The 20,897-nt window shown below is 40.2% G+C and overlaps 1 protein-coding gene across 2 annotated transcripts in view; it reads left to right on the forward strand.

Moving 5' to 3' along the window:
- Nucleotides 1–20,897, forward strand: part of naalad2 (N-acetylated alpha-linked acidic dipeptidase 2) — a 110,827-nt gene that overhangs the window by 14,630 nt on the left and 75,300 nt on the right. For both annotated transcript variants that reach the window (XM_059964601.1, XM_059964602.1), the window contains exons 3-5: nt 8,653–8,839; nt 15,963–16,064; nt 19,519–19,644. In XM_059964601.1, coding sequence (XP_059820584.1) covers nt 8,653–8,839; nt 15,963–16,064; nt 19,519–19,644 — 415 coding nt within the window. The remainder of the gene's footprint in view (nt 1–8,652; nt 8,840–15,962; nt 16,065–19,518; nt 19,645–20,897) is intronic.

Raw genomic sequence — 20,897 nt, forward strand, 5'->3', positions numbered from 1 at the left:
AAATAAATTTACTTTAACTACAGTGTACAAACACCATGTGCACATTTACACATCCCCATTACTAAAGAAATTATTATTCTGCAGGGTATTGTGGGAAAGGCACCATAAAGCCAACCTGAGGACATCAACTTGGTTTAGGACCCATTATGATAAAGTATTGGGAAAGACATTGAAGCGCTAAGATGCTCAGCAGCTAAGGCAAGTAATCTGCAAGAATATTCCAATTCCCTGCTTTATGGTGGATGCAGAACTCAAAGGATTGGAGTCTAGGTACCACTGTGTTACTCTGGCATTATGGTTCTTATTTGTTTGAATGTATGTCAACGGTCTGTGTAAAGGTCAAACTCCCTGCTAAGGAGTTAGTACTGGAGGCTATCAAGGGCCTATTAAATGACCAGACACTCCTTTTCAATGGTGGAATACTTGGTTTCCCTTGGGAGGAGTTTTAAGGACTCGTCACTCTTCACTGCTCCAATGCCTACTCCTGAGGCATCCACCTGGACACAGCACTGTTTGTCAAAGTCAAAGCTCTGAAGGACAGGTGAAGTATGTAGGCTTTAAGGGCTTGACGAGCATTTTCACACCATTGTCCACATTATCTACATCACTGGGTTGCTTACAACTTTCCTAGTAGGATTAATCAGAAGTGTAGCCAAAGTGGTGAATTGGGGAATGAACCTGTGATGCCACCCTACCAGGATGGACTTCAATTCCTCGGTGTGAGGTCATGGACTGTTATGGATCACTTCTGCTTTGTCTGTCTGTGCTCGAACGTCTCCAGCTGGCAGCCAAGGTATCTGGTTTCCCATACAATAATTTACAGTCATTATTATCATGCTCTCTCTCTTAGTACATAGCATTTACCTGACAATTTGGTCATCTTAAGAGGAGACACAGAGGACTTATGACCTGGCTGTTTAGAAGAAGAGAGCAAAGATTTTTTTGCCCTAATTCTGCAGAGTTACCCTGAGAGTCCCTTGGAGAGTTGTTCTCTTTGGCTTCAGAATGATTGTGATGGTGCCCCCTTTTGGGCATTGAGGTACTGCAGGGCAAGACAGGCCACACTGAGTCTATCTACTAGCTCATGCTCTGGTATCTGGAGGAAAAACCTATAGCAGCTGCTCACCAATCTCCTCCTCTGTTCGAATCCATGGGTGATAGATGCCCCTCAAGTGATGCTACGTTGCAGTGGGTGACTACCCTGGTGGTAGAGTACTGGATCCGAAGTGTTGGCAATAGGTTTTTGCCAAGATATAAATTTTAGCAGCAGTGCCTACTTCAGTCCAGATAGTTGTTGGACCTCTCTTTATCCATTGCATTGTAGTCTTTACCCGTCAGAAGTGGCATTAGATGGCAGGCTCATTCCTTCTCTGGCCATTGCTATATTTGAGCCATCCTCGTCAATTAGAGGAGATGGTTCCTAATATCATTACCTTGTTGATAAGAAGGCATCTTGTGATCCTTCTGCAGACTTTGGCGTTCCTTTCTAAAAGCATTATTTCTCCTCAGCTGGGCAAACAAAAGGTCTCTGAACAGATTTTACAGAGAGTATGGAGGCCCCTTCTACATTTGGCCTGCGTGTGGTCCTGGACTAAAGGTCTTCCTCCTCTGACGACTCTGCTATTTCCCAAGCATCTGCTTCATTTTTAGCCTTGGGCTTTCCTGACTTGGACTGCAATCCTACTGTCTCGAGTTAAGCACACCCTTTTATGACTGGCCATCCCTCTGGTGTCACCACATGTTGGATACAGGGATTATGACCAAAGGGAAAAAAGTGGCTGGAGTCACTAAACACTTTAGTGCAAGGGTGTTTATTAGGTGCGTCAAAAACCAAACATCATATGATTCAATTCAGTATCAGAGAATGTATACAGTACGCATCCTGAAATTCTTACTCTTTGCAGACATCCACAAGCAAGAAACCCCATCGAATGAATGATAGAGACATCAGAACCCCAAAGCACCCTCCCATACACAAGCAGCAGCAGAAGTATTGACCCTCTCCTCTCCCATACCCCTCCCATTTTGCGGAGAGGGAGAGAGGGGGACTGGGTAACTGATGCACTGTTTCATGAATGAACTGGAAGAAGTAACCTGGATCTGCAAAAACTGCTGGCACCACTTTTCCTAGCTCCTCCTTGTTACAAAAACTTAGAAAAATTTGAATAGTGAAAAGAAAAATGCCAATATTTACAAAATGATATCTACAAGTAAACACAATAATAGCTCTGTACCTATCCAGTGTGAATTCCTCGCAGCCCCAATTTGTCTGTGTGTGTGTGTCTGTCTCGCTCCTTTTATTAGGCACTTGGACATAACGTCTTTAATTACCCACAAACTTAAGCTAAGACCGCACATGAATTAGAATATGCACAATGTAGTTACAATCATTACAAAAAAAAGTATCTAACTTGAGTACTGTATACAAACAGCATGCACATTTACACATTCCCATTGCTAAAGAAATTGAATATTTTGCCATGTATGGTGGGGAAGGCACCATAAAGCCAACCAAAGTGTGTCAGCTTGGTTTAGGACCCATTATGAGAATATATCAGGGAAGACATTGCAGTGCACACACTCAGCATGACGACAGCAGAATGATGGGGGTGGGGGAGGAATGTGTGTGTTAGTGTTATTTACTGAGTGCTCTATGTCACAGTGTGCCTTTGAGACCATACAAGACATACCCAAAACCCATATCAAAAGCTGTGGATGAATCAGGAGATTCATACTCTGCTGAGGGCTTGACTCCTGGACTATACAGGAAGGGCAAGTACAACCGACAGAAGGTTACCTTAAGAGTGGGGGTGGGGGGGAAACAATTCTGAATGAGGTAGTGACTGAATTGCATGCATTTCAGCTGTGGTAGGGTTTGCAAGCCTTCATTCCTGACGCAGTGTGTGTACAATAATTTCATGAATGGCATTGATGCTTCACTCCTAGATGAGAATTTTTACACACTTTGAAAGGGAGAATAAAATTACCTCTATGCAAATCCTGCAGCATTGTCAACCCTGTCATTTCTGTCTTGGCAGCCAACATCAAATGATCTTTCAAGAGGGTGAACCCTCTGCAAGGCACCAGACCCTAATGGTGTACCAGGGAGTGCTCAATACCTGCATCAACCACGTGGTGGGAGTGTTCAAAGACCTCTTCAATCTTCCACTGCTGCAGTCAGAGTACCTGCTTCAACAGATCGAAAATTATACCAGTGTCCAAGAAGAGCAGGGTTACTTGTAACTGTGGGTAAGTGGCACTCACACCTACTGTGATGAAATGCTTTGAGAGGTTGATCATGGCTTGAATGAACTCCTGCCTAAACAAGGACCTGGACCTGCTGCTGCTGCAATTTACCTATCACTACAATAGGTCTACAGTGGATGTAGTCTCGCTGGCTCTTCACTCTGCCGTGGACCACCTGGACAATCTTAGTAATTACTTACAGCTGCTAATTATTGACTACAGCTCAGCATTCAACACCATCATACCTAATTTCTAATCAAAAGGCTTCAAAACCACGGTGCCTGTATCTCCTTGCTGACAGTCAAGCTGGTGCACCTCAAGGATGTGTGCTTCACCCACTGCTCTACCTTCTCTATAAACCCATGACTGTGTGGCTTGGTGCATCTTGAATGCCTTCTATAAATTTGCCAGTGACCTAAGTTTTGTTGACAGAATTTCAGATAGTGGTAAGGAGGCGTAGAGGAATGAGAGTGTTCAGCTGGTTTCGTGGTGTTGCAGCAACAGTGTAAGACTAAAGAGTTGATTGTGGACTTCAGGAAGTGTAAGTTTTGAGGGAGCACAAAACAATTCTCATCAAAGGATCAGAAGCGGAAAGGGTGAGCAGTTGCAAGCTCCTGGCTGTCAACATCTCTGAGGAACTATCCCAACATTTTGATGCAATTATAAAGAAGGCATGATAGTAGCTATATTTCATTAGGTGTTTGAGAAGGATTGGTATGTCACCAAAGACACACAAATTTCTACAGATGTACTATGAAAAGTATTCTAATAGTTCTATCACTGTCTGGAATGGAGGGACAACTGCACAGGATCGGGAAAAAGTTGCAGAAAGTTGTAAACTCAACCGGCTCCATCATGGACACCAGCTTCCAGGATACCTTCAAAAGGCAATGCCTCAAGAGGGAGGCATCCATCATTAAGGATTCCTATCACCCAGGACATGCCCTCTCATGCTACCATCAAGGAGGAGGTACTGGAACTTGAAGACACTCGGCATTTCAGGATCAGATTCTTCTCCCTCACCGTCAGATTTCTGAATGGACAGTGAACCCAAGAGCAACTTCTCAGCATTTTTTCCACTCTCTCTTTTCGCATTACTTATTTAATTTATTATTATATATACTTGTAATTTTTATTTTTCTTACGATGTATTGCAGTGTATTGCTACTGTAACACAACAAATGTCACAACATTTGTCTGATATTAAACCTGATTCTGGTTCTTGTCTGCCTCTCCTGACAGGTACTGCAGGAGATCAGGGAGCAGTGTAGTATTTCTGGTGATTACATTTGCAGGAAGTATATCTAGCCACAGCTCCTCTCAGGATTGCTCAGAGCAGTAGCTGGGTTAAAGAGTATACAGAAGACAGTGACACAGTAGTTTCTACGAGGTGTTCACACCAAAAGGGACCAATACAAGGTGTGGGCAAGTAATGCAGGAGTCTACTGTAGTATTTCCCTCTCAAACAAATATACCAGGTTGAAGTATGAGCTGTTGGAATGGGATTGGGAAATCAAGTTGAATAGGTGGCCATAGGGATGTCCCATCTTTTGTGGCCGATGGAGCAAAGGTGCTCAACAAAGCAGTCCCCCAACCTACATCAAAATGGGAAGTCAAATTCAAATGGGTGGGTACTGGGAAATCCAGTTTTGCATATTGTTTTTGTGGTGGTGGGGATTGGGAGATAACCTCTTTAGGAAGAATCTTGACTAGCTCTACTGTAAGGCAGGTTAGGCAAAGTATAGGCAACCAACAGTAATAAGGGACTCTTCAGTTAGATATACAGACACATATTTTTGTGGCTTTGTGCAGGACTCTACAAAAGTCTCGCCTTTTTGATGCGAAAGCTAAGGATGTCTCTGAGCTGGTGCAAGATATTCTGAAAGAGGAAGTTGAGCAGGGGTACGTCATGGTTCCTATCTGGCGTACAGTAGGTGGGAAGAAAAATGAGGTCATGCAAAGAAATTTTAGGGAGTTGGGCAGGTAGCTTAAAAAAAAAACTCTAGTGTTGAGCTAGCAAGGCAAAAACTAGAAGTTATTACAATCAAATGGGTGGCAAAGAAGTTGGTATGGGAAAATTTTAGATATATGGATCAGTGGGCTTGCTTCAGGGGCATATGGGATTTGTACAAGATGTATGAGTTGCACCTTAACTGGAGGGAGATCATTGTATTCATTGGGAAGAATGCTAGTGTGACTTGGGAGGGTGTGTCTATGTGGCAATGGGTTGGAATCCAAAGCAGTTTTGTGGCAGTTGGGAAAGTTGAGGGAAATACAAGTTTTAAAATGAGCAAATTCAGATGACAGAACAGCAGGGGCTAGACAGGGTCTGAGGAAGGTTTGATAATCCAAACTGCATTTTAATGCAAAAACTCTGATGGGTACAGCAGAGGAACTTGGGCATGGATGTGTACATTGGACTGTGATTTATACCCAGTAGATAAGCCTGGTTGACAGAGAGGCAGGACTGGCAGCCAAGTGCTATAGAGGACAGATGCACCATACATGATAGAGGCAGACATAAAGGAGGAGAAAAAGTTGCATTTTTGATTAGGGAGAACATTATAGCAGTACTTCTTCCATTAACCGTTCAATGAAACTATATGGGTGGATAAGAGGAGGAGGATGACCACTTTGGTATTGTCAGTCTTTTTCAAGTCCCAGTGAAAGAAAGGAAATTATTTAGCTGGAGAGGATGCAGAAAAGATTCATGTGGATGTTAATGAGATTAGAGTACTTTAGTTATAAGAAGAGGCTGGATAGACTGGAATGACTTTTCCCCGGAACATAAGAGGCTGAGGGATGATGTTTTAGCACTATATAAAATCATGAAAGGTGTAGGTGAAAGATGAGCGGGGTACCCAAAGGGCAACTTTTGTACCCAGACTGGTGGGTATATGAAAAAAGCTACCAGAAGAACCTGTAGAGATGTGTACAATCACAACATTTAAGTCATTTAGACAGATACGTGGCTAGGGAGGATATGGGTCAAATGCAAGCAACGAGACTTGGGACTAGCGACTTGGTTAGTTTAAATGAGTTAGACTAAGGGCTTATTTCTGTGCTGTAAAGCAATGACTTGAAGTGTCATAACTCATGAAAGGGTTAGCTAATTTCAATCTCTATCTGTTTCTACCAATGAAATCTTGACAGGTAACAAACCAAGCTAGCATGCACAAAATAAATTGTTGTCACGTGGCATGTAGTGCCACCCGGTGATTCTTTAAACCCCATCCATAATAAAAAGATGTATAATGAATATCTTTACTGTTAAATGGAGCAACAATTTTTTTTTTTGCAATCTGAGTCCCTAGAGATATTTTCTCAGGAAACATCTCATGCCGGCTTGCTGCCAGCCAGTCAATTGCGAGAACATGTGATGGATGATATGTTTTGAAATCCTCGCAGATCTGCTGTATCCATAAGTAGTTTGGATAGTAAACAGCTGGGCCAATTGGCATTGGTTTCAGACTGCCTATATCTTCTAGTTATTTGATATTGAACACTGAACATTGGGTTACAATGGTAAGTACTGTCAATAATTTAACACCTAAAATATTTAGTTTTTTGCAATAATACTTGTATTGGTAAAAGTCTTATTTAAATTTATCTATGAGGTTTTTAAATTGTATTTACCCTTTTCAGATTGTTCAGAATACTATGTTCTGAGGCACAATAATAATGAATATAAATTATGACGTTTTCAATTTTTTAAACAGGTTAATCTTGAACAGGTTTTTGAAAATGCTTCATTTATTTCAATTGGTCTGTTATACTTCTATTAAAACAATGTAAATATAATAAAACAATGAACACATAAAGAACAGGACTCATCTTTTTTCCTTACAGTCCATAATTATTGTATTTCATTAATGATAATTTTTTAGAAGGTTATCACCAATGGGGGCATGGTCTCAGAAAAGGCTTGCTACCCCTTTCCTAACACATCTTGTGCTGTTGTTGAACAGTTAAAGTGAAATGTGTTTCTTTGAAACTCTTTCAGTTCAAAATGCATATTTTTCTTTTCAGCATATCACCGAATAGTCGGTCAATTTTCTCTTTTGTTTTAGATTACGGTATGGCTTGTTAGAGTAAATGTGATCCGATCCTTTGAAAGCAATATGGGACCAAATAACAATTCAGTCTTGTACAACTTCTTGTACAGTCTAAAAATATGAAAAGAATCCTTTACATTACCAATTTTATAATTAACTCAGACATTTAAAATCAGATGGGAAATTTGACAGCATGAATGTGCATGCAATTGTTTTGCTCCTTGGTGACTGTGTGTTAGTGAAGCAATTGTCAGTTATTCAATTAGTTATGAAACCTGACAGCAGACCAAATGAAGTTGCTGTACAAAAAGGCATGAAAGCTAAAGAATTAGAGTGCAGGAAATTAAGTTGTGGACAGAGTGCACAAGTTCCAGAAACTCAAAAGAACTGGAGAAACAGACAGCAAACATCCAAAGCAGAGTGGTGTTCCATAATGGAACTATAACCCTTTTAGACTGCATTTTCAAATTTGTGTTTCCAACATGGTAGATGTTTATCAGTGTAATGAATTTCACATGGCCAGGAGGTTGAATGGTAAAGCAAAGGAAATTAATTAGGGCATTGAGCTCAACATTGACATTTTAAAACTAAGGCTGATACTGCAATTATTAGATTCTGCACTTCCACCACGAGTATCACATTACATGTAAATGCTGAAATCATATTCTGAGTCTGAAATGAGGAACAGGTGAGAATATTTCACATAATTTGCCAACTTGACCCAACTCCGAACTTGGGGAAGCCTTGTACTGAATAATTACGAAGGTTTAATTTATTACTGCCTTAAAACTGGTTGTTCTTCTGTCTTATTTTAGTTGACAGCAAAGCTGATCATCCTGTTGACATATTGTGAATATTGTGAACATTGTGAACCTTAAATGATTTAACCCTTAGATTTTATTTTATCATGTTAAATTATTTTAAAACTAATTGAAATCTATTGTTCCAACCGAGCATTAAAATTTGAAATGAACATTTCTAGGAATTAATGCTCAAATTTGTTGTACTGAGGCTAAAGTTCACCGGCAAGAAATTAATTGCTCCCTTAATTAATGTGGATTTAGATTGTGAAGAATGATAGATAAGCCAGACAATTCAAGTTGAGCAGGTTTTAATGAAATCATGGAACAATTCAATTTCTATTGCATGTTGTCAAGTCCAAGCATCACCCACAAAATGCTGGAGGAGCTCAGCAGGCCAGGCAGCATCTATGGAAAAGAATAAACATTCGATGTTCCCTGCTGAGACCCTTCAACAGGATCCAAACCATTCTGTGTACTTAGACGTTGCTTTTACTTGGCAGATGGATCAGCGCTTGATTACTGATGAGTCTTAATTTTGTTTTAATCAGGAATTGGACACAATTTCCTCATTCAGCTGGCACTATGAAGAATCTCCAGTTAGCCCAAGAGATACAAAGACAATGGAAGAACTGGGGTCTAGATTCAGTTGAATTGGCGGAATATGATGTCTTGTTGTCTTACCCAAACAAAAGCAGTCCTAATTACATCTCTATCAATAATGAAAATGGACATTCGGTAAAGTGAAACGTCTTGTATTCAAAATATTTGCTTCATCTGTTATTGGTTATTCTGAAGTTTTGCACGATTAATAATTTGTATTCTGTGATGCAATGTAATTATTGACAGTAACACTTGTCATTGCAGTAGCTTAGTATTTTGGAATTTACATTCTAGGCATTGTTTTCTTCTGTCCAGTAGCTGGGTTTCAGCCAACTTGTTGGCTTCTTTAACTATTGATTGATAGCAAAATCCATGTTTAAATTCATAAGCATTCTATATCCTTCTCCCTGTCACAGCACTGAGCAATTTTATTTTTCTGATTGAGTTAAGGGTGGCTGCTTTCCAAAATTAAGTCTCCTAATCAATTGGAATACAGTTTTGCCAAATCAGCGGATCTGTTTATAAGAGTAAAAGATGTGTGCAAATAGTAAATCAGCAAGAGCATAATTGCCAACCAGTGACCTCTATATAGTTGTGTCATGAAGACCCCATTGATGTCTGTAAACTAGGGGATGGTAATAAACATTTGGCTATTAATACATCAAAACAAAAACTGCAGATGCTGAAAATCTAAGATAAAAACAGTGCTGTAAAGACTCAAGGCATCAGGCCACATCTGCGGAAATGGAAGAAGCAGCAGTGTGTCAGGTCTGAGCCCCTTCATCAAAGCAGTTTCTGTTTTGTTATCTGAAATAATCATTGTGTAAGAATTTCCATTGATTGGAGATTTTAGAGTGGGCATAGTCTAAAACTTGGAGCCAGGCCTTTCAGAAGCAACGTCAGGAAGCAGTTCTATAAATAACAAATAGTTCTTAGCCACCTCTTAATTCTAAGTATGAGATTTACATGATTTTTCTTAATAACCAATAATTTTCAAGGATATGGACAAGGGACAATTGCAGAAAGCCCTGTGACCCACTGAGCCTCTGATTCAGTCAGCAGGCTGAAATAAGTGTGATTGGATGCTCATTGGTGATGCATCATGAAATTTAAAAAGAGCTCTGGAGCTTTCAGTTTCTTGTTGGCATGCTGAAATCAGTGTGAAACCGATTTTAAAAATAAAGAAGGTGTAAGCTGAGCAGCCATTGTTGGAATGGGGCTTTGTTATAGTGTCCAGCTTTGGCTCAAAAAGCTTGAGTGAAAGCCATCTTGGACAGGCACAGGTGTAAGAAAGAAAGTTTCAGGTAGGTGTTTTTTTTTTCCCTTTATATACAGAGCTAGTGTGCTGAGACTGGATCTGGAGGTAGTTGCATGTTCCTTATGTGAGATGTAGGAAATTTGGGAGACCACATCTGCATGTAGTTCATCGAGCTGCATTTCCTTAGAGACCACGTTAAGGAACTGGAACCACAGCTGGTTGACATTTGGATCAAACGGGGACATAAGGTGGTAGATAGGAGCTAGAGGGAGGTGACTTAAGTTCCAGGAGGAAGATATCTGGGTGACTGTCAGAAGAGGGAAAGGGAAGAGGCAAACAATGTGAAGTACCCCTGTGGTCATTCCCATCAATAACAAGTATGCCACTCTGAATACTATTTGGGGGTGGGGTAGGTGGGAACAACCCACTGGGAGAAGCTGCAGTAACCAGGTCTTTGGTACAGAGTCTGACTGTGGCTCAGAAGGGAAGGTGGGGCCATTTCTCCTTACAAAACAGCTTCAACTCTGGAATGTTGGTGGGCTTCTGGCATGAACTGCTTGCTTCACGTCCTTCCACAACATTTCTATAGGGTTAAGGTCAGGACTTTGACTTGGCCATTCCAAAACACAAATTTTCTTCTCTTTAAACTATTCTGATGATTTACTATGGTCTTTTGAACCATTGTGCTGTTGCATTATCCAACTTCCATTAGTTTCAGGGGAAGGACTGATATCCTGACATACTCTGTAAAATGCCTTGACACAATTTTGAATTAATTGTTTACTAAACAACTGCAAACTATCCAGGCCCTGATACAGCAAAGCAGCTTCAAATCATGATGCTCATTCCAAAATACATAGGAGTAGAATTAGGCCATTTAGTCTGCTGCTCCACCATTCCATTATGGCTGACCCCGGATCCCACTCAACCCCATACACCTGTCTTCTCACCATACCCTTTGATACCCTGACTGATCAGGAAACTTTCAACTTCCACCTTAAATATACCCATGGACTTGGCCTCCACTGCAGTCTGTGGCAGAACATTCCACAGATTTACTACTCTCTGGGTAAAAATAAATTGCTTGTTACCTCTGTTCTAAAGGGTTGTCCCTCAATTTTGAGGCTGTGCTCTCTAGTTCTGGATACCCCCACCATAGGAAACATCCTTACCACATCCGCCCTATCTAGTCCTTTCAACATTCAGTAGGTTTCAATGAGATCCCCTGGCATTCTTCAAAATTCTAGTGAGTACAGGCCCAAAGCTGCCAAATGCTTCTCCGATGTTAACCCCTTCATTCACAGAATCATGCTTGTGAACCTCCTCTGGACACTCTCCATTGACAACTCATACTTTCTGAGATATGGGGTTCAAAACAGTGGGAAACTGTGTATGGAACTGGAGGAAATAGCAGAGGTACTTAATGAATACTTTATTTCAGTATTCACTATGGAAGAGGATCTCAGTGATTGTAGTGATGATTTGCAGCAGACTAAAAAGCTTGAGCATGTAGATAATAAGAAAGAGGATGTGCTGGAGCTTTTAGAAAGCATCAAGTTGAATAAGTCGCTGGGACCGGATGAGATATACCCCAGGCTACTGTGGGAGGCGAGGGAGGAGATTGCTGAGCCTCTGGTAGTGATCTTTGCATCATCAATGGGGACAAGAGAGGTTCCAGAGGATTAAAGGGTTGCAGATGTTGTTCCTTTATTCAAGAAAGGGTGTAGAGATAGTTCAGAAAGTTATTTGGTGAGGTATAATATGATTAGGAATAGTCAGCATGGCTTTGTCAAGAGCAGGTTGTGCCTTACCAGCCTGATTGAATTTTTTGAGGATGTGACTAAACACTGATGGAGGAGGAGCAGTAGATGTAGTGCATATGGATTTCAGCAAGGCATTTGATAAGGTACCCCATGCAAAGCTTATTGAGAAAGTAAGGAGGCATGGGATCCAAGGGGACATTGCTTTGTGGATCCAGAACTGGCTTGCCCACAGAAGGCAAAGAGTGGTTGTAGATGGGTCATATTCTGCATGGAGGTCGGTGACCAGTGGAGTGCCTCAGGGATCTGTTCTGGGACCCTTACTCTTCGTGATTTTTATAAATGACCTGGATGAGGAAGTGGAGGGATGGGTTAGTAAATTTGCTGATGACACAAGGGTTGGAGGTGTTGTGGATAATGTAGAGGGCTGTCAGAGGTTACAGCAGGATGTTGATAGGATGCAAAACTGGGCTGAGAAGTAGCAGATGGAATTCAACCCAGATAAGTGTGAGATGGTTCATTTTGGTAGGTCAAATATGATGGCAGAATATAGTATTAATGGTAAGACTCTTGGCAGTGTGAAGGATCAGAGGGTTGGGGTCCAAGTCCATATGACGCTCAAAGCAGCTGCGTGGGTTGGCTCTGTGGTTAAGAAGGCGTATAGTGTATTGGCCTTCATCAATTGTGGAATTGAATTTAGGAGCCGAGAGGTAATGTTGCAGCTATATAGGACCCTGGTCAGACCCCAGTTGAGTACTGTGCTCAGTTCTGGTCGCCTCACTACAGGAAGGATGTGAAAGCCATAGAAAGGGTGCAGAGGAGACTTACAAGGATGTTGCCTGGATTGGGGAGCATGCCTTATGAGAATAGGTTGAGTGAACTCGGCCTTTTCTCCTTGGAGCGACGGAGGATGAGAGGTGACCTGATAGAGGTGTATAAGATGATGAGAGGCATTGATCATTTGGATAGTCAGAGGCTTTTTCCCAGGGCTGAAATGGTTGCCACAAGAGGACACAGGTTTAAGGTGCTGGGGAGTAGGTATAGAGGAGAAGTTAGGGGTAAGTGTTTACTCAGAGATTGGTGAGTGTGTTGAATGTGCTGCTGGCAACATTGGTGGAAGTGGATACGATAAAGTCTTTTAAGAGACTTTTGGATAGGTACACGGAGCTTAGTAAATTAGACGGCTATAGGTAAGCCTAGTAATTTCTAAGGTAGGGACATGTTTGGCACAACCTTGTGGGCTGAAGGGCCTATATTGTGCTGTAGGTTTTCTGTGTTTCTAAAACTGTTGACAGTGCTTCACGTGTGGCCTGACTAGTGTCTTATAAAAGCTCAGCATCATCTCCTTGCTTTTATATTCTATTCCCCTTGAAATAAATGCAAACATTGCATTTGCCTTCTTTACCACAGATTTAACCTGCAAATTAACCTTCTGGGAGTCATGATACAATAGGGTCTTTTAAGAGACTCCTGGATAGGTCTCTGGATAGAAAAATAGAGGGCTTTGGGTAACCCTAGGTAATTTCTAAAGTAAGTACATGTTTGGCATAGCATTGTGGGCCGAAGGACCTGTATTGTGTTGTATGGTTTCTATATTTGTATGCACTAGCATTCCTCAGTCCCTCTGTACCTCTGATGTTTGACCCTTCATCTCATTTAGCTAATAGTCGGCAGTATTGCTCCTTTTAGCACTGTATTCCATCTGCCACTTTTTTGCCCATTCTTCCTGCTGCAAATGCATTGCTTTCTCAGCACTACTTATCCTCTACCTATCTTCATATCATCTGCAAACATTGCCACAAAGCCATCAAATCCATTATCCAACACACACAAAATGCTGCTGGAACGCAGCAGGCCAGGCAGCATCTATAGGAAGAAGATCAGTCGACATTTTGGACTGAGACCCTTCGTTCAGACTAACTGAAAGAAAATATAGCAAGAGATATGAGAGGGGGAGGGGGAATCCGAAATGATAGAAGACAGGGAGAAGGCAGGAGAATGAGGTTGAGCAATATGATGGATCAGCCCTGATGGAATGGAGGAGTAGACTCAATGGATCAAATGGCCTAATTCTGTTCCTATGTCTTATGGTCTTATGATCAGCCATGATTTTATTGCGAGGCAGTGCAGTCTCAAAGGGCTCAGTGGTGTATTTCTGGGTAAAAATAATATGTATGATGACTTTCATGACATCAAAAGGTGCAAAATACAGGCATGTAGAGCAACCAGAGTGTATGTATAATAAAAGATCACAAGCAGCATTGATTTAAGTAGTTGATGTGTCTTGTGATGAAGTGAAACACACCGATCACATTGACAGGAACATCACCATGATTTGTGCCATGGGATCTTTGTCTCTACTTGAATAGTTGATCCTGTTCAATATCTGCTCAGTTCTTTGCTGGGTTTAATATTCACCTGACAGTAAGTCAAGCAATGCTTCACGAGTACATACTGTCTCAGGCTAAGTTATTGGATCTTGAAATCTTATCTGTAACACCAATAGTTATTATAGCTTTGGTTGTTTTACAAAGATGGCACAGTGTAAAATTAAGAATGATATTCAATGCTACTGTGCTTCTTGAAGTATTTTGAACAGCTTCACACCCTATAAAAAGGAAATAATATACTGTATGTCTGTGAGCCATTTATTAGAGAAGGTAACCATGAGTTCCTGGTTCTCGTGCAGGCTGCTGGAGCTGGAGCCAGATATGGACATTTATAATGGTGCATAAGGCTACTGGGGAGGGTGTATTTGTTGATCTGCATGTTTTCTTTTTTGCCTTAATTAATTTAATACAGCATAAATTACATTAAAATATTTCATGTGACAGATTTACTGAAGAATTTTGAACTTGATGATTTGAAATGGTATACTTGTAGTTTTAACGAAGAGCCCAGAAAAATATTTAGATGCTGCCTTATACACTATTTCCAGCACTTGCAGCATCTGCAGTTTTTTTTGATTTTTTTACACTTTTGTTTACTGTGGGTGCATTCTAACGATTTGGTACTGCATAGACACAACATACTTTTGTTTAGGTCTTCTGGCATGTGACACATGTCCTGTAGGATTTCCTGGGAATACAATGAATAATTGACACCAAGTGCATGGTTTTCTGTGGCACAAAAGAGAATTATGAGTGGAATGGATCTCAGTTACAGAAGGAGGACTCGAATAGTCCAGGTTCTCCACCATCTAATAAAGGGGCATCATGTTGTTCTGATGCTGCAGAGAATGTCAGTGAAGAAATGTCCAGGCTGGGTTCTTAATTTTCCATTCCTTCTAACATCCTTGCTACCTTTCCTGCCTTGTACCTGCTCCTACCTCACCTACTGACTGGATTCTGCTATTTTTCCATAGTCCTCCATTGCCCCTTGGATCTCTTCCCTTTCCTCAACAATATGTACTTTATGTGTAACAGCACAACAAACAAGAATTATGGAAGGATCTCCCTGAATTCACAATATTTTGAGATTATAAACTCTTTAAGCACTTAGCTGCAAGTAATTGCAGTTTCAATCATTACAAAATTCACTATTTTGAGTGTTGATAAGTGGCTTCATTAAATTCAATTTTTGCCATTGAAGCACAAATGGACACTCCATATCCAAATACCTTTGGTAATTTACAGACATCATCAGCTGCCTTTTACCATTGTACAATGGCTCTCTCTGCAAATGATATTATTTATACAGCTGTCCTTATCCTGGTTTGTAATGGTCTTGCTGCCCCATTACATCTGATTTGTAAATAGCATTCAAATCCAACAATCTGCTTGCCTCCACTGCACTTGAATATCTCCCTATCGTGTCCCCACAACCACCACCTTACTGTCTTCTAAATCGCCCCCGTGCCCCTCCCCTCTGCTCCCCCTCCCCTGAAGCTGCTGACCTCAGTCAGGGTTTACTATTGCAATCACAGCCACTTCTTAGTCAAAGTAAGAGACATGGATGAGGATAATCAGCTATAGAAGATCAGGTAAAAATGAGAAATGAGAGGGCATAAGGAAATAAAATAGTTTCCAGTAAGAAGGAAGAGAGGAAGCACTTAGAGCTCTACAACAGAAAGACAGATTAAATAAAGAATGAGCTGAAATTAAACCATACCTGCTACACAGAAACCGAATGTGACTGAGAAAGAAGTGAGAAGAAAAGGAACAAAAAAGCAGATCAGTCTTAATTTTGTGCAAATTATAATTAATATGCATAAAGTAACAAATTGCCACTTTATTTTTAGATCTATAATACATCCCTCTTTGAACCACTGCCTCCTGGATATGAACATGTAGAGGATCTGGAACCACCTTTCAATGCCTATTCTCCACCAGGGATGCCAGTGGTAATTTTTTCTTACTGCAGAAGCATCTTGTTGCTGTCTAATGATTTAGAAATAAATTGGGTGCTTTAGAAACTTTGAGTGTCTCAATAGCAATTTAGATTTCTATCAATCCAGATAATTGCTGCTCATAATCATAGTTAATGGAAAGAAGACAATTACATTTTAAATAGAAGCAAGAAAAGGTTACAGGGCTGGAGCTAATACTTTCATTTGTTAAGATTATGGCTGATTTTGCATCTTTCTGTCCAATCATTTGATTATCCAGTTTTGCAAACAGCTGTTGATCTCATGTTCTTGTACTTTCACAGTTTTTTTTTGGAGGGGGGAGAGGCACTGTTAGATTTTCCAGGAAAATCTAACTTATTTCAGTCAGGACCAGAATAAAGAGTGGGCTAAGCAATGAATAGTAGAACAATTACTTAATGTAGGAATAAACTGCTGCTCTTTGCTGCATTGCATTAATGTCACAATTAATTTAATATTGTTTAGACATTTTGTGGAAGTGATTGCTTACAATTTACCAAGCCTTCCCAATTTTTCATATTGCATTCTAAGCAAATTTAATTTTGAGATGTCATTTTCAAATTAAGTAAAATACTGTTAATATGTCCTTTATTTCAGTTTTTGCTCAAAAACATTAATTTGAAAGCAACAGTGAAATTTGTAGCTTGTGCAACTGAAAGCTGATAGCAATATAACTGTTCAGCTATTTTCAGTTTTTTGCTGTGTAGTAAAAGCTACAATAGATTGTAAATTTGCTTACAATGTCAAGCTGTGTCATTTTTAAACCTTGTCAGAAATCAAATTAAGAAACTCGGCGCTTTTTAATGGAACTGGTCGAATTTACATGAAGTGTCTTAGTCTGCTGCTGAGGACTCTTCCAAAGATTTCACCAAGTACAAATTACTGTAATGATCAGATTAACATTGAAACAAAGTAGAAATGAACTTCGGGTCATTTTATATAAACCAATAACTGATGAAGGCTCAGCATTAAGAGGTTTTGCAAAATACTTTTTTATTTTATTTGCAAACCATTGAACTTGTATTCCTCAGAACTATTGAATGAAGTTAGCTCTGCAATAATGTGATTCTGAGAATTCTTAGCTGAATATCTCATTGTTACTGTGATTTGTTTAGCCTGCAATTAATGGAAGATGGGAAAAGGGTTTTTAATTTGAGTGGTTTTGAAAGGCTTTTCTGAACTGATGCACCTTAATCTCTGGCTCATTGAAGTAACAGAGATAAAGCATAAATTTTGGGTTAAGTTACTGACTGGATGATGGACAGAGCCAGACTAAATTTGAAAACTTAAATTGATTTGGAAGAGAATGAAGAGTGATTTGTTTGAACACCAACAGCACAGAATCAGAAGCTCTTCAAACATTAGCCAAGATTTCACAGGAGGGCAACAGAATCTCATGACGCAGCTTAGAAAATAGTGATTTTGGTAGCAAAAATTCAGTAAATTACTCTTCCCTGGTAACTTTTCTTACCCCTGTAACCCCCTGGGTCGCCTCAGGCTCGCTCAGCTCATTTCGTCTAGGGGGAGCAGCCTTCGGCCCCGCCAAACTGGGTAATCAGCTGGTGTGGATGCTGTGTGATGTCCCCACCTCACCCAAAAACAGACAGTACACCATATGCGATTAAATGAGTACAATTTATAAAGGTTACTATAACTAAGTGATTAATAACGATACAGTATATATGAAGAGAAAATTAATGAAAAGGCGCCAAACTTATCAAAGTCCAAACCACTTCGTGCACAGCCGTTGGAGCTCAATTTCTGAAGTCTTCTGGCCACCATTTGATCCCCTCCGAACTCCTCGACTCGCAGCTCAGGACCCTCCGAACTCCTCGACTCTCCAAACAGCTCAGGACCCTCCGAGTGGTCAACCAAGCACATCTAGCTTCATCCCCCCCCCCCCTCGGAGAATCTCCCGGCCTCGGACCCCCCCTTTGGGGTCCGATCCTCGCCCAGCTTAGAGCATTGCGTCCTCTCTCTCGACCCCCTCGCGCCGATCTGCCCAAAAGCCCGTCAACAAAAGCTTACAGACTCAGAAGAAAGAACATTAATCCCCATTTGGTTTACAAAGGAATACCATTCTCGTTATCAGTAAATTAGCATTCCTGCTAGTTAACAAAAAAGAAGAAACCCTCTTTACACCCCATTCCATCTATTTATTCTTTTACATACCTGCATTGGTGTGTGTCTATATCTTCAAGTTGCACCTTTGTTTTTCCTGAGCACTTTTGGGCTAGCTCTTCATGCCTTTAAATTTAAATTCTTGTTTTACATTATTATTTCCCACAAAGTTTCAGTTGTTCACTCCCCTTTACTGAACCAAAAACTCCTGAGTTGTCTTTATCAGTTGTATATGTGCGTAAAAGAGATGTCTGGGATAAGTCATAAAATAGTTTGTATATAAATTGGTAGAATTTAAAGTCTTTTAAATGTTTTATAATATCATTCACTATTAATAATCATTCAAGATTTTCTCTATCTAAAATGTAGATCAGAGTGATACAGCATGGTAACAGGACCTTTGGCCCATCTTGTTAGTGCCAGCCACGGATTCTCCATTCTAGTCCCAGTTTTCTGTGTTTGGCCCATAACCTCAAAGCTCCTCTATATCTAAATTACTCTTAAATGTTGCAATTTTACTTGCCTCAATCACTTCCTCTGGCAGCTCATGCCAAGTACTCTCCACCCTTTGTGTAAAGAAGTTACTTCTCAAGTCTCTTTTAAATCATTCCCTTCTTATAGCTATGCCTTGTTTTATAGTCCCCCATCCCTGGGGAAGGACTAACCCTCCAGTCTATCTCTATCCCCCATGATATAAACTTCTGTGAGATCAGCCCTCTTCTCCTGTGCCCCAGGGTGTATATACATCCAGTGTTGTCAAACTCTCTCTATAACTTGGGCTCTCCAGTCTAGGCAGCATCCACATAAGACTCTTCTGCACCAGCCTGACAATGTCTTTCCCATAAAAGGGTGATCAAAACAGTATGCAATACTCTAAATGTAGCCTTACCAAAGACTCGTAAAATTGCAACATAAAGTCCCTCTTCTTAAACTCGATGCCGCAACAAAGGCCAACATGCTAAACGTGTTTTTCACCATCTTGTCTACTTGGGCGGCCACTTTTAACAATCTTTGCACCTGTGTTCCCAGGTGCCTCAGTTTGCAACACTCATCAGTGCCCTGTCGTTCACTGTATGTGTCCTACCCTCGTTTGTCCAAAATGCATCACCCATACTTTCCTAGGTTGAAATCCATCAGTCATTCCTAAGCTCATCTCTTTAACTGATCAAGATCTCTTTGCAATTTATTGTAACCTGCTTTACTATCAACAAAGCCCCCAAATTTAATATCATCTGCAAATTTGCTATTGCACTTAGAAATGTGTTTTTCTCCATTGTGCCCTCAAGTGATTTATTGTATTTGTGTGCAGGGGGACTTGATCTATGTTAATTATGCTCGTCATGAGGATTTCTCCTGGCTGCAAAAGCAAATGGGCATTGACTTCACTGGGAAGATTGTAATTGCCAGATATGGGAAAATCTTCAGAGGAAACAAGGTAGTGACTCTTCTATCTATGGCCCAAAAATCATTTTTGAAGAAGAAACGTTGATAAGGTGGAATCTTTTTAAATGGTGTGTTTAATAACCAGGCCTCCACATCTTAGAAGTCCTGAATATGAAGTATGAGGATGTTAAGTACTGACACACTTGTAGGTGTATTTTTGCTATTTCAGTTCAGGCACAAATTTATTTTAACAATATAATTGTGCATATTTATAAAGTGGATGCATTACTTATTGTATCCAGTCACAGGTTTGCACAATTTATATTAAATGTTACAGATTTCCTGTCTGTGGGGGAACTCACATGCATGTAATCCACAGATCCCGAACACAACTGAAATTAATGACAGAAAAGAACCAAAATGTTTTTGTCAGTTTAACTCGCTACGCATCCTACTTTTTTTCTATTATTATTTTACTTTCAATCATCAGTACAAATATATCCAGTCATTTGGAAAGATTTTAAATTCTTTCCTTGATTTCCTGAATATAGTCTCCATTGATAAGGCCAGTATTCATTGTCCATCCCACTTCTTGCTACCTATGAGAACTTGATGTGGTCCTTGAACCATTGTAGGCTATTGAAAGCCATTGGAAATTAAAGGTTTTATTTATTGACTCAACGACAATATTCAGATCAACGCTTTTTAAAATTGTCCACTTTTGCCTACCATTTTCAATCATAGACATTGAAATAATAACCAGTAACTTTAGAAACATATTATATTTGGAAAGAATTAGAATGAATTGTTCTAAAACTATTAATGCTTAAATAAACATGTATTTACTGTACTTAAATTCAGTACATTTAAACCAACAAAATTTAAATAAAAATACAAAGGGTCCATTCTTTCAGTAACCATTTCTTACCATTGGTTTCAACACATGATGCATTGAGACTCAAGAGTACCAGACCCAGCAAGTCAGGCCAAATTTCAACCTGAAGTGACAGTCAGTGATCTGTCCAGATCAAGTCTCAACATGAAACATCAAGTATGCTTTCCCTTCCACATCCTGAACTGCTAAGTTCTCTAGTTCAAGTCTCACCCGAAGTCGGTCGGAAAAGCCTGCTTGCATGCACCCCATCTATACCCTCATAGTTTTTGTATTTGTAGATCATGAGTCTCCCAAGTGCTTCAAAATTATCAACCAGCACAGCTGTCTGCAGAGTGGGCATCTGCTGAGTGACGTGTGGACACACTACTCCAGTTGCTACAATGCACATCTTGCTTTTCAATTGCTGAGTA

This window comes from Hypanus sabinus, chromosome 3, assembly GCF_030144855.1.
Source record: "Hypanus sabinus isolate sHypSab1 chromosome 3, sHypSab1.hap1, whole genome shotgun sequence".
NCBI classification, from domain to species: domain Eukaryota; kingdom Metazoa; phylum Chordata; class Chondrichthyes; order Myliobatiformes; family Dasyatidae; genus Hypanus; species Hypanus sabinus.